General features: G+C 41.3%; 1 protein-coding gene across 7 annotated transcripts; it reads right to left on the reverse strand.

Annotated features, from left to right (window-relative positions):
* Positions 1 to 272: 272 nt before the first annotated feature.
* On the reverse strand, positions 273 to 13,847 carry dnajc5ga (DnaJ (Hsp40) homolog, subfamily C, member 5 gamma a). Of its 7 annotated transcripts, XM_077016736.1 has the most exons (7): positions 13,522 to 13,838; positions 10,328 to 10,461; positions 9,690 to 9,903; positions 9,004 to 9,163; positions 6,954 to 7,030; positions 5,221 to 5,260; positions 273 to 2,258 (listed from the first exon to the last, which is right to left on the reverse strand). In XM_077016736.1, exons 2-5 carry the CDS (start codon positions 10,450 to 10,452, stop codon positions 6,957 to 6,959), a joined length of 573 nt encoding a protein of 190 aa, XP_076872851.1. In that variant the 5' UTR covers positions 10,453 to 10,461; positions 13,522 to 13,838; the 3' UTR covers positions 273 to 2,258; positions 5,221 to 5,260; positions 6,954 to 6,956. The 7 variants fall into 7 exon arrangements, with proteins under 7 accessions (XP_076872851.1, XP_076872847.1, XP_076872852.1 ...); XM_077016732.1 differs by lacking the exons at positions 5,221 to 5,260; positions 6,954 to 7,030 and adding an exon at positions 11,935 to 12,063 and having other exon boundaries at positions 13,522 to 13,847; XM_077016737.1 differs by lacking the exon at positions 5,221 to 5,260.
* Positions 13,848 to 14,230: the final 383 nt, after the last annotated feature.

The following is a 14,230-nucleotide window of genomic DNA, read 5'->3' on the forward strand; positions in this document are numbered from 1 at the left end:
AATTTTTCATTAGTATTGTCACTAATTAGATTACAGGTTTATTGGCCCAACTATAGCACATACAGAACTAGTGTAACACACACAGACATACAAAGGGGATTCATCATTAAACTAATAGCATTGGTTCAAAAATTGTATTAACGCATGGTATCAACACATGGCGTTGGAATAAACAGAATGAATGAACTGCACACCTTGCCAAGACCCAGACCAATATGCCCAACATGTCTCAACCAAGAGACCTATTGAAAGAACAAGGCACAAACAAGACGTTTACAAATCCCCTCCATTTTTTAATTCATTTAGATTCAATATAAATAAACAATTTAGGACAAAGAATAAAGGTGAACAGTAACGTAAAATAAATCAATGATAGAGCTTTAATCAGTCAGTTGCAGCAAGAGGGTCCCTGTTGGTCTCCAGGCAGGGTGGAGGAGAGAGGACCATGGTGAGGAAGACTTATGGCAGAAGACGTTTCAGTCACTGCCCTGCAGTAGGCTCAGGTCTCCCACTGTACTCGCTATCAGCTCTTTTGGTCGAACAGACAACTCTGTTCATATGTGCGCTTCTGAAAATGCAGGTTTAAAATTGAAAGGGACTTTCAAGTGTACTGGATGCTGGTGGCAAAATTGTATGCTTGATTCCCCCTCCCCTAAAAAAATAGGGAAAATGTAAAACTATAAAATAACATTGGTCTAATTCATAGAGGTTCATGCAGAACATATGGAGTAGTTAACATTTAACCAGAGTACAGATCATGAGGCATTGCAGTTAAGAACAACTTAATGAACCATGAAATGCTATGGACTTGTACATTTACATTTTGTTGGCAATGTTGTAGTCAAATATCTGTATGTCACAAGAGAATATTAGGTACATGTTACATAATTTGGTACGAAAGAAATGTTATAAATTGAAAGGGTGACCACAAACTCTAGAACAGAAGCAATAATGCAATAACTTGGGTATTAAATCTAAAAAATAAAAAAAATAAAAGAAACTGGTGAAAATGGTAAACAAAACAGTTCAAGAGCATCCACACATACACGATTAGTTTACAAAGTACACCACTTAAATGACTTAAAACTGTTATACAGCACATAATGTTGCTTTAAAATAAATAAGCAATTAAAAAAACGTTTATGTTCCTGTACACTCCCACTAAACAACATATGTATGTTTAATCTGCAGCAACATAATTTGGCAGAGCATTCCCCAACATCGACCTGATGCTTTAAGTCCTTTCAACTAAACTGCATTCGAATATTCTACTCCTCATTACTGGATTAACTCTGAACATGAGGGACATGGAAAAACCAAAGATTTGCATGGACTCAGAATGTCTTCTGAAAGCCTGGAAGAGAAAAGTGCACAGCAGTAAATACTTTTACCAGCAGTTTTCAAACAGACTGAGCCTGCCTTTGAGAGCTGAGCACTAAACCGCAGCTACAGAGCTGCATCGGCTGGTGTTGGTGAGAAAGGACAGTCAGACCAGAGGGAGAGCATGATAACCTAAAATGAAATGCTAGTTGAGCTACTATTGCATGACTAAGCACCTAAACCAGGGAAGTCTCCAAATTGCAAAATTGGAGAAAAGGAAAAGACAAAAAAAAAAAAAACCCTGATTAACAGGCATTTTGTGGCCCCTTAACATTGGACATGGGCATGGGTCGAGATGTCCAGGAGCATATTAACAGAGAGGAAGTGCTGAACTGGGAGGGCATGCAGTTACTGATTCACATGCACCAAGACAAGATTTTGAACCCATGGTACTTGATTAAAACATTTATTATTAATAATAATAATAATAATAATAATAATAATAATAATAATAATAATAATAATAATAATAAGTGTTATTATTATTTAGATACAATTAAATCAGTCCCAGAATACCCCCCCAAAAGGATCCAAGGGCTTAGTGGTAACAAACTCACAGCAAGACAGCTTTCTGGATAAGAGCGATACATTGTCAAAGACAGATAACTGGGACAAATAGTGGACATGAGCTTGACAGAAGGTCCCCGTCTTTTAGTGAACAGCCATTCACTTCCACTTAAGTCAGTCCCAGGTCCTCCAGCAGTGGTGACTAATGCGCAGTGTCCCATCGGGGATGGTTGGGGTCCCACAGTGAGGATCCAGGGTGGGGCAAGCGGCTCACTGCTGGGTGGAGTACACGGGCTGGTTGGCTACAAAGTGAGTGGTCTCTGAAGTGTTGATAGTGGAATGTGGCTGAATCACAATTGGGGCACTTGAGCCTGCAGAAAGAGCAACAAGGACAAAGTCAGAATCCAAAATGTATTCACATCGAGAACATTTCAGGTTCATAGAAGAGACGTTTCCTTAGACAAGAAAGAAAGCCACATTTTACATCTAGGGAATGAGGTTTTTCTTCTTTAGAGGACTTATCCTACAAAAATTTTGTTGAACTCCTTATCACCTGCAGGACAGATCAAGAACACCTGATTGCCCAGGGGGATAAAACCCTATGTTACTTTGACAGCATTTAAAAAACATTGCCTGACTCATTATTCAGGTAATTTTCTTGAAGTTCAACTTTTTTTACATTGGCTTGATTGACTTGTATATGAAAACCACACAGAAGGCGACAACCGAGTTGCGTCAAGTCCAACTGAACCAGTGGCATTATATGTTGACAGCTGTCTGCAGAGTGAGCCATGAATTAAAATGTTGGTAAATCAGGTGTATTTCCCAGTCAGAAACCTTCTTCCCTCATGGAAGTTTGGCAGGGTCTGTTTTTAGCCTTCTGTACTAGAGATGTTTTGACAGGTTGTGCATCTTCCTCTAAGAAGTTGGACAAAATCAGAAAATCAGGATCACTGTCAGTACTCAGTACTGAAACCTATGCAAAGCAGGATCAACAAACGTATCACGTAACTAGTGCTGTCAATTCCAGGTGCCGCGATTAAAAGTCCTCACCAGGATTTTGCTCAGGCTTCCTGGATTGTGTTGATTCCACTAATTTTACCTGGATTGCTAATTAGAAAATCTAGCAAGCTTGAGCAAAATCCTGGTGAGGACTTTTAATCGCGGCACCTGGAATTGACAGCACTAAACGTAACGTAACGTGGCGAACGTAAAATGGACACAAATTAAGTGTTATATCGCGATCCATATCGCCGGTGGTTGGCGCCAGAGCGAACTAGTAACTCATTGAATCATATATGTGGATCAGAGGTAAATAAACTGGATTTTTTTTCGACGCGAGATATCGTAAGTGTGACGTGAGAGCGTGTGAAAACGGTCAAATGCGTGTGTCTCACGCTCAATGCGTGAGAGTTGGCAACCCTGTTAATGGTTGTTTATTATAGTGAGCGTAGTGCGCGATTGCACCCACCTCCCGCGAACCTCAGCGAACGGTGGAAGCGTTGTTGTCCGAAATCATCCTATATTGCTAGTGTGTACAATCAGTGTGAGAACTGGTTTTTAGTATTGCACTGCGTTACATTTAATAATTACATCATACAAACGTTATGCCTCAGAGATATAGCATTACACAAAATTATACATACAGCAAACTTATCGCATCGTGTTTCCTCATATTTGATGTTGAGTTCTTGTAGGCTGAAATGTCCACACGTTTGCAGACACAATTGGCAGCGCCAAGGTTGCAAACTCTCACGCATTGAGCGTGAGACTCACGCATTTGGCTGTCTTCACACGCTCTCACGCCACACGTCCGCTATCTCACGCCGAAAAAAAAATCCAGTTTATTTACCACTGATCCACATCTATGATTCAATGAGTTACTGGTTCGCTCTGGCGCCAACCACTGGCGATCGATCGCGATATAATACTTAATTTGTGTCCATTTTACACCCCTCCCCCCGTCAACAATTTACGTTCACCACCCAAACCCCCACCCCGGTTTAAATCTCACCTTGCAGCGCATTATATAGCAACCCTGCAGCGCATTATATAGTTGTCCTTTTACACGTTTGTAATGTAAACATTGGCTGTATGAGGTCAGGGATGCTCGGGAGGTTTTTCTGTCACTTTCTTGCTACGGTGGAGAAAGTTTGCGTATGTGATCACGTGATTGACCGGCTTCATTTGATTGGTCACTCGTACTCAGGTGACTAGACGTTGGTCAGTCTTCTCACTGAAAAGACTATTTACAAAACCAAAGTAACGGTAGCGCGCGGCGCAAATCCGATTGTAACGGAGTAAAAGTCGCGTTTTTCTCACAACATATTTACTCAAGTAAAAGTAGAAGTCGTTCATATTAAAACTACTCCTACAAGTACATTTTGTCCAAAAAGCTACTTGAGTAAATGTAACGGAGTAAATGTAACGTAACGCGTTCCTACCCACCTCTGTGTGGTAGTATAAAGAAACTCCCCTCAACAACAGGGGAAGGAACATCTACCTGACGAAGTTTAATGATGCTTTGTGTTTCAAGTTTGAAAAGTGCTGGAATTTGTTCGTTTCACAACAAATATCTGTCTGACTGAACAGTTCTCCTGTATTACGTTAACAAATACGAGCCTCTTGTAATTCCAGAACAAAACATGAGAGAACGTGAAGACGTTGTTGAAAATAAACTACCATTAAATAATGTGATAAAAAGCGAACTATTTTGAGTATATGTATAAATATTTAACTTAATTAAGTTTAACGTGCTGGGAAATATTGAAATGGACCTTTAAAGTGACGTATAAGTGCTTTAATTCCACCTTATAAATGTTTATGAGCCCGACTTTATTCATAGCGCTGAAGCGTGGCGCGCCCGAAGTTACAAAATTCGAGAGGTGCACGATCTCGCGAACGACAGCGCGCGAGGCCGTCGCGCACGGGCGGTGCCACCGCGATAACGTCATTTTCACCGCGGGACAATATATCGTTCTGAAAATGTTGTTATCGTGACAGGCCCAGCTCAAGACAGTAAAAATTCTGTTTAGCCAGTGAATTTTTAGTCTGCCTGCCCGAATGGATAAGCAGTGGGAAAAGTCAGTATCTTCTCAACATTTCAAACTATTTGGAGGACTACCCCGGTATAGCAATGAAATGACTCACTACCGCCACATGACAAGAGCACATATGCAGCTTCTCAAAAAGGTCTTGCAGGGTGGAAACCTAACTGACTAATAAACGGAAGAGGGAATTTTTGTGCCCAGAATATCTCAGTGGTAGTGGTAGCTGCTCTGAGCTTTATGTTCTCGTTCCACGGTGGGCACAGCTCAGCCATGAGGAACCTACCTCCCCTTCCCTGATACAGCTCTGCCAGCTCATCGTCCCTCTAATGAGCACCATCCGTGTGCAGCAAAAGGGCGGAACAAGAGAGGATGAGTTCATAGTGAATCACCGTGTACCATCAATTCTCATAAAACAGTGTTGGCCATGCGCACTTCTCACAGGAGACACAAAGATGAAGAAAAATTGGGAAAAATAAAAGCAGGAGAAAGAAGGAAACAGAGGGAACATTCAGTGCTGCGTTGAACATGGACCAAACAGATTCTATAGAGCTGTAAGAGAGCAGCAGAACAGCCACGTCTGTGTTTGAAATAACTCTTCTCTCTCTGTCTGTGATGCACCATTTAGTGTTAAGCCAAATTTCTCCACAACATTGAACATAACTTCACTCAGCAGCATGTAGAAGGTGAAATATTTACAACCAACCCTTAAAAAAAAAAAAAAAAAACTGGTGGTGAGGACAGAACGTTTTTTGATGATGAACATTAGATGCTCAAATCTGACCTAGGGATCCACACTACTCAATCTCAAACCCAAATCAACGATGGTGATCGAGAATCGTACACTCCTGATTTCCTAATTCAGTCAGTAAGGGACTGGACTCAGAAACCAGCGTGCCTGGCATTTAAATCTCTAAATACATTTGTTTTGTGAAATATGGATGATATAAACTTTACTCTAATGAAAAGAAAGTAAGCAGGAAAAGCATTTTAAATGATTTTACGTATATATCTCTTTATACATTTTCAGTCAAATAGTCTCCTGTTGGTCACACACAAGACCAGAACAAACCAATTTAGACATTGAAAAGTTTCAAAGTATACACAAGAAAATGAATTGTTCACATACAGTTATTGGTCAAGCAATGCTTTATGTTATTGGACAGACATGCAACCATAGGTTTTTTGACCTGGAAGTTTCCACATGCATATGACTTTGGGTTTCAGCACTTGATACTTGCTGATAATTAAATCAAGTCTTAATGCTTAATCGAATGCTTAGAGCATTCTGAAGAGTCAGAATTGTTCACAATTATAGTGAATGCTGGGAACAAGATGTCCAAAGTATTTAGTAGCTCTAAAGCTATATTATTACACAAAATGGTTTAAATACATTGTTTGATGCCTGAGACAATATTTGCCTATATTTTCATTTTCTCATAAATTTAAATCTATTTTACCAACATCAGGGTGACATAACTGAAGTGAATTGTGTGAATGTATTGTTCATTTTGGACAATGGATAAAATGGCAATATTTGTAGTGCAGACATCACTATAACTGCTTGCTAATGCTACAACTGTCAACATTTCTGACTGTCTTAAATGACTTTGTTTACATGTAAACCACTGAAGCATGAAGATTTTTTAAAATCAGTAGACTTTAAGTAATGTCAGCCACTCCACTGTAAATAGCAGCTTTAGACTACTTATTGTTAAATGATCACTCAATCTGTCTTCAATGCTCAATCATGAAAACGTAACACTCCATAGTGCTAAATAATTCAAAACATCTCAGTTTAGACTGAATCTTTAGAAAAAAATGGTTGCTAGAGAACAAGATCAAGTGACTGCAAACTCAAACACCACCAATTTTTATTTATAAATAAACATGGTGATCAAACTCCATGCAATGAACAAGCAAACCAAAGTGAAGTGTAGGAACAGCAAGGCCATCTAGAATACGTGCAAAGGCTGAACATGCTGATGAGGGTATGGCACTTGAACACACGAGTCTTACGAGTCATTTTGACACCAGCGGGTCATCAAGGTTTTCTGGGCCTGGATTTGGCAGGGGTTGCACTACTATCGTCTCACCTGTCCAGGGGAAGAAAAGGCCCACACTTCCCCTCATTAGCATAAAACAAGCATTTTTTTCATATTTTTGTTCACTATGCCAACAGTATTAATGTATGTGTGTATTTTCCCATTTGTCATGTATTCATGTTTTACTTCCATGTGTCTTTCAAAAATCTCTCATTTGGGATTGTTTACATGTGAAAACAATACAAAAATATTCTTTCAAAAGCTACACTAAATAAACAAATTCAAATAAAGGCAACATCTCAAAGTGCAGGTTGTAAGGAATCATCAGTCAGGCATAACAATATAGAGCTATTAATAGTAGCTTTGGCAATACACATGGCTGCCAAAAAGCTGATCATAGTATTCAGAGTAATTCAAAGTAATCATAGTATTATTAAGAGATTCTAAATGAACATTATGAATATGTTATCACAACACACTCAGAACATTCACATGATCCAATATGGTCATGATCCAACCATCAACCATTTTTATAAAACTAATACTGGTGAGTCTTTAATCATGCTAAATTAAGGGTTCACCATGTGTCGTAAATGGGGGTGTAACGGCACATAAACTCCACGGTTCAGACCCCACGGTATGGATGGAGAAATCACGCTACTAGACACACGAAACTAGGGGTGTGGAACATTATACAGTAGTCATGTTCACAGCGCTGCTTTTGATAATTAGTGGGCGGGGCATTCATGGTCCCCAGAGTGCCCCCGGAGCTCAACCTAATCACCGTTATGGTGATTACTGGCTGGGTTTAAGGAGTCAGTGGGTTTTCCTTTCAATGCAGTTTTTCTCCTTCACAATACTATTACCCTTCTCAAAAGAGCCAGCATTGTTTTGGTTCAATAAACGGTTGAAAATGAGCAAGAAGCCTCTGGCTCCATCACTTCGCCACAATACATTAGTGTGGGCTCATACTATGGTTTGCTTTTGTCACATACTGGATACTGTGCTGTATACTACTACAAGGACAAGTATGCAGTATCCAGTATAAACTGAGCGCATTGTGCTCACTGGTATTCACATGTCCCTATAGGAAGCATGCACCCTGAGACCCTTAGTCATAAATATTATTCAATTACATTATGTAGTTACATACATCATACAGTTTAGTCCATATTGTGCAGCCTTCGTTGTCAACACCATAGAATCCTAACAAACAACTACTGTCCTTTAAATAGAACAGGCTGACCAATGGGTAGGCACAAAGCCACACACAATGTTTGAAAAACAAACACTGCTTTTAATGCACCTCATGTGACAAAAATACTGGATTTTAAAATGTCATCTTTAGTCTTTCCAAGTGACAAGCCACAAATCCTTCACACAACTGATATGGGAGACCACTGATCCAAAAACAAGCCTCGCTCATCCCTGCCATCATCCATCAAGGGCCTCGGAACGGAAAACAAACCAAGATCCACCCCATGCTCCAGCAATTCAGACGACTAAGGAGCTAATGGAACATCAAGTCTGCAGATGACTCATCTCCATTGGAGGCAGACAACCAAGGACAAAAAGGCCCTTAGCAGAAACACTTCATCCATCTCCGCAATACGTGTCAAGGCAATCAGTGATGCAGGTCTGAGAAATCATCATGTGGTCTTAAGCGGTCTAAGTGGTGCACGTATCTAAAGATGATATGGAGCATATTGTTTTAATTTTATGACTGAAATCAGCTGCACTGGATATGGTGTGTATTACTTAGCAATGGCTGATTCATCAGTAATGTCTTTTCACACTTCAATCATATACTCCAGTTTACATGCGCAAAAGAGTTATATCTGCATTGTTGTTCTCCCAGACGGAACAGAATCAGGTGACTTCTCTGCCTGATTACCCGTTTGGACATGAAGATCTGCGTATGCTCTGACACAACCCAATAAAGTGGAGAGATTGCATCGAGGCGCTGACCTTTCCCGGGGAGACGCCGCCCCATGCTGATAAGCACTAGCTTCACGGGGACTCACCTGGGCCGTCCTGCTCCGCTTTGATCTGTGCCTCCAGGTCCTCCGGGTCCACGTACTGGTAGTTGTCTTCGTCCTCGGGCGGCCTGCACTTTCCACAGCAGAAGCAGCAACAGCAGCAGCAGCAGCAGCAGGTGAACACGGTGCAGCACAGCGCCGTCGCCTGTGGAGCACAACACCTCCGTCAGCCAGCGGCCCTCCCACACACAAGCCCGTCTACATCCTGGCTCCGGGTCAGAAGGCACGCTTAGGGCCAGCAGCAGTGCGACAGCCTACCGCACAACCAGTCGCTGTGGGCTTTTAAAGCGCAAGTACTTCAGGGAATGCTGCAAAGTAGACATGACTGGCAGTGTTGAATCTCATACACCGAGCCCTGCGTTGTCTTGCTGGTGGAGTTTCAGCCAGGAAGATCAAAATGAGTTGAAACCTCTGACTTCCTGCATTAATACAATTGCAGAATGAGTTTCCTGCTAGGTCAAAGGTCACACTCATTCATCTCTTACTTGTGCTTACTCTTCAAGAACAAAGCTGACTCTGGATTACATTAGTACACTTTCTCACAAGGGAAACCCATCACTAGGGGGCTCTCATTGAGAACAGAAACGAGGAGTCTCTTTCAAACTTCTGCTCTGCTCCTGGAAAAGTTAATCTGAGCTGTGAAAGTGGTCCGTTCAAAACAAAACTTTTACCTTAAACCACCACTTCGACATGAGGAAGTAGTACTTGACGCTCTCCTCTCCGAACTGCTCAGAGACATAGAGGCCCATGGAGCCGTACTCATCATAAATCTTCCTCTTGGTCTCATCGTTGAGGATGGAGTTAGCATTGTTGATCTCCTTAAACTTCTCGGCTGCTTCGGGCTTGTCTGGGTTCTTGTCTGGATGGTACTTCAGGGCAAGTTTCCTGCAGGGAAAAGAGAATGGAGCCCAGCTCAGCGTTAATCAAGAAGCCGTTTACTTCAAAAGACATTTAGGCCAGATCTCCATGGTACCTTTGTTACACTGGACTTCTGACCTAAACACGGGTCAAGCATTAGTGTAAAAGGGTCGTACTGGTACGTGACCTGGGGCAAGTGCCAGAGTGGACGTACATGTAAACCCAAGTCTCTTTACTAAATGTCATTGCTTTAATAGAGGAATATACAGCATGAACAGCTGTATTTATAGCCTTATGAAATTCACAATATATCAAAATTGTAAATAAAAACACTGTGCTGATACTGAGTGTTGGCACCTTAGAAGTCATACCAGAGGAATGCTGGACTACAAAGTTTTAGTTTGGTCTTAAACTTAACTGTTTACTAAAAGCACTCCTTACAGACTCTTACCTATATGCTCTTTTAATGTCCTCTGCCGAAGCCCCTTTCTCCAGGCCCAACACTTTGTATAAACTGTCTCCAGAAGTAGACATCTTCCTCTGAGGCCTGTCAGAGTGTTGCCTGGGTTCTGCCATGATTTACAGCTGCAAAATGAAAAGAGACAAATATTTTAAGGCACTGAGGAGCATATTAGAATGAGTCGCATATTTCTTAAGGTCCCACAATAGGTCACATACAAAAAAACCACACTGTTCACCCATCCTTTTTACTTTAAGGGTGTGAGGGGTCCAGTACTAAGAACAATGCTGTTAAACATTTTCACAGCTTTTTGTTAACCTCTGTGAATGAAAGGTGACAATATGATAGTATTGCACCCCCCCAGTCATATAGAATTCCCAGTCCAAATTCCTGTGCAACATCTATCGTTTGCAGCGTTATGTTAGTTCAGATGCCAAATACCCCCCAAAAAAGTCAATAAAAGCAAGCACTTGCAGGACAACACACTAGTGTATGCTGGTGCCATTCTGACCCTTTCTCACCCAAAAGCAGAGAGAAACATGAGGAAAGATGGTGTGCTATGAATTCAGCTGTAAACATGACACTGATCAGGTGTGTGAGGATATGCACTGCTGGTCTGAATGTTGGCTAAGCTTCACAGTGCCAGCACAATCCTGTAATACCATCCCCTAAAGACGATTATTACCTTTTGATAATCTCAAACCATTACTCCTCCCAGTCAGTATGAGGAACTGTCGTGCGATAACCCCAAAACCTTAGTCTAGCAGATACAACACCTAGGCCCAAACTTGATATGGCATCAGATTTCAGGCCATTGACTCTTTAACTGAGACGTCATTCTAATAAATGAAAAAATAAGATAACATTTGTCCTGCTTTAATTGATGGATTTTGGGGGGGAAATGTAAACTACTGAACAAATGGCTTTAAACGTTAAGATTGAGCTCCAGCACAGCTGCTTTGACCAGCTTTAATCCATTCAGGCATCCCTGGTAGCGAAAGCAACAAAGTTTTAGAGGGCAAGGGCAAAAGTTTACATGCAGGGACTGGAAGAGAAGAAATGAGGAGACCCTAACCCCAAGGGCTTCACTTAGCATCATGAAGTGCATTATTAGGTGAGAAACCTGAATAGCCAGCACAATATTCACCCTCATTACAGTGACGAATGAATCCTACACCACTGAGACTTTTCACCTGGTAATAGCAATAAAGAACTCACTGATCACACATAGCAGGTGTCATTATTACCCTTTTGGGGTATGTTTGCGCACCAAATCATGTTTACACCAGGCCTAGGGACTAAAACAAAAGCACTGAGCAGGGTTAACCCCCTTCCCACATCCTTCCCCGACATGTGTTTGCAACCTAAGCCAGTAATTTTATAATGCAATGAAGCTTTTGTAGTGACTCAATTTTATTTTATATTGACTGTAAACCTTCTGAAACATAGATACTGCAACTCAAAGCACTAATACAATTATACACGTAGGTAAGGAGCTTTAGGCACAATCGGGAGTCTGAATTGTGGAAAGCTCTGTGCGATCTCTAGAGAAATTTAACTTGAGCAATATCACAATAGGACGACAGACAAGAACAAACCTAATAATTTTAGTTGGTGTGTTTAGAGCCAAATAGGATGTGGAAGACTTGGGTTGCTGCAGATATTATTTTGTCTCTTTGCACTGCAGGTGTGTCCCCATATTAGACCGGTTCAGCACAAACAGATCTCTGAAATAGACACACCTTGTGAACTTTATATGTACATGGTGTAAAGACAAGAGAAACATGCGAGTTAAATTAAAGATTGCTCTCTATATTCACTAGGTCAAAAAGGTTAAGGGACACCAGCTGAGGATACACTGAACCCCAACATATCGTTCGTCTGCCTTTCCTGCCACAGCCAGACTGCACATATGGAGTTCGTATGCATACAAAAATAAGATCTGGCCTGGAGTAAACCGAAGACGGAACATTTCAAAAACACTGTCGATATTATTAGGGTCGTCCCACTTGCTAGTCATGTGTTTTAATAAGCGTGTCTAGAACATGCACATTTTCTGATCTCAAAACGAATGCAAACAAATCATCCGACTGCACCCTCAGGGCTCAAAGGATTCGCAGTGGACACTTCACGGGACAGTGTTGACCAGCAACTGAAATACACCTTCATGTTTTAAAGTGTTCACTGATCCAATACACCTGACTAAAGTAACTTTAATTCCAGGTTCATGCATTTGTGAAATATATCAATGGTTTTAGTAATGTGTTCCTGCGAGTAAGCACAGCACTAAACCAGGACTGGGGAAGCAGTACAGTGATAAACTACACTGGTGACTCAGAGACTCGCTGAGATTACTAAAATCCCACTAGTACTTTTGACAAGTCGTGAAGACCGTGAACCAAAATAACACTAACTGATCAACATCCTGTCTGTCCATTTACATCGCAACTGTGTTTTAAGTGCATTATCAAACGTATTTAACCAATTGATTAATAGCTTGATTAATAGCTATTCATCGATGTCCTTGGATGACGATAATCCCCTTCTAATCAGTAGTGAGCACACAAAGATTAATTTACATTTCGTATCTCGTTTTAGCTAGCTAACTACCCTAACTAGATAACTACCCTGTAGGAGTATTTACAATCCTAGCTAACCCAAGCTGGTTGTTCAACTCGTCTATCTCGTTATCCGACCAGCTAGCGTTATGTGAGCGGTTCTCTCAGCTGGCTGGTGCCGTCCTCGCTGAAGTTAGTTAGGACAGGTCGGTCCTCGTTGAAGGGTGTGAGAGTGAGTCCGGCCTGTTCTGGGCTGTCGGTAGCGAGCTGTCCGTCTGGATAATGACATACCGCCATAACGGAGAACACCGGCAACTTTAATAACCACTTTCAACCGTGTAAACACACTTCACTAGATAAACTGCTGCACGGCGAAGAGAACAAGCTGACAATACACTCCGTGTACAAATGGCTCACCCAGCTAGTATAGTATTGTGCGTGGATGATATTTCATCGGTTTTGTGTACAGTCACACAAGATCCGTTAAGTAACCGTCCCCAGCCGGCTGTACAGCGGCCTAGCGCTGCTAGAGACTCGCGTTAGCCCGCTGGCTAGCAGGAGTAGCCTGGCTAATCTTGAATTCATGGTTGTGCTTCAATCGTGTACTCGGGATTAAAACAAACTCACCTTGAAATGGTGTGATGTAATTTCTGAGTGTGTAGCTGAATCATAGAGAAATCAGCCAAATTGTTATTTAGAATTTCTCCTTGTACTTCCTCATTTTTAATGCTCCATGCCCTAGAAAGAACACAGACGATGAGCCACGGTTTGTTCTGGGAGTCGGCTCCGAAGAATCGGCTCCCTCCCCGCCTAGAGTCATCACACTAGACTCTGTGGAAGAAATGACTCTAATGAAATCAGTCGGCTCCCAGCACCTCTTTGCCCCATAGTTAACTAAAAATCTACCAAGTTTTCCAAAATCAACTTAAGGCGTGGGAAGCAGTCACTCTCGTGCATGTTCACACAAGAAACGTCTGTATGAAGCTATTAAATAAATAGGTCACAGGTTACATATTTCTATTAAAGTCCTGCACTATAAAAAATGTCCGCAAATTCGCCAAACACAAGCTGAACTTGCCCTTAACCCAGTTTGAATTATGGCCATTTCAGCCTAATGGTTGATCACATAAGTAATTTAGACAGGTTTAGAGCTACTTTCATAACTCTTAAGCTGAATAAAAGACTAAGCTAAGCTAATTTCTTAAAGGGGCCAATGAAAACAGCACATAGAGATAATTAAAATTAAAAAAGGTAATTTTAACATTAAATTTGCCTAATAGTTTAAAAGTTAATTTCCCTTGACATCCAAAGGAGCCATAATGGTCAAGTGGCAGCA

This window comes from Brachyhypopomus gauderio, chromosome 9 (genome assembly GCF_052324685.1).
Source record: "Brachyhypopomus gauderio isolate BG-103 chromosome 9, BGAUD_0.2, whole genome shotgun sequence".
Lineage (NCBI taxonomy): Eukaryota > Metazoa > Chordata > Actinopteri > Gymnotiformes > Hypopomidae > Brachyhypopomus > Brachyhypopomus gauderio.

Excerpts from the sequence above, each read along its gene's own strand:
- dnajc5ga (XM_077016732.1), bottom strand. The coding sequence starts at position 10,452 with ATGGCAGAACCCAGGCAACACTCTGACAGGCCTCAGAGGAAGATGTCT. Across the intron at positions 9,904-10,327 it reads GACATTAAAAGAGCATATAG|GAAACTTGCCCTGAAGTACC; the intron begins GTAAGAGTCTGT and ends TTTTCCCTGCAG. Across the intron at positions 2,259-9,003 it reads AGCGGAGCAGGACGGCCCAG|GCTCAAGTGCCCCAATTGTG; the intron begins GTGAGTCCCCGT and ends CTCTTTCTGCAG.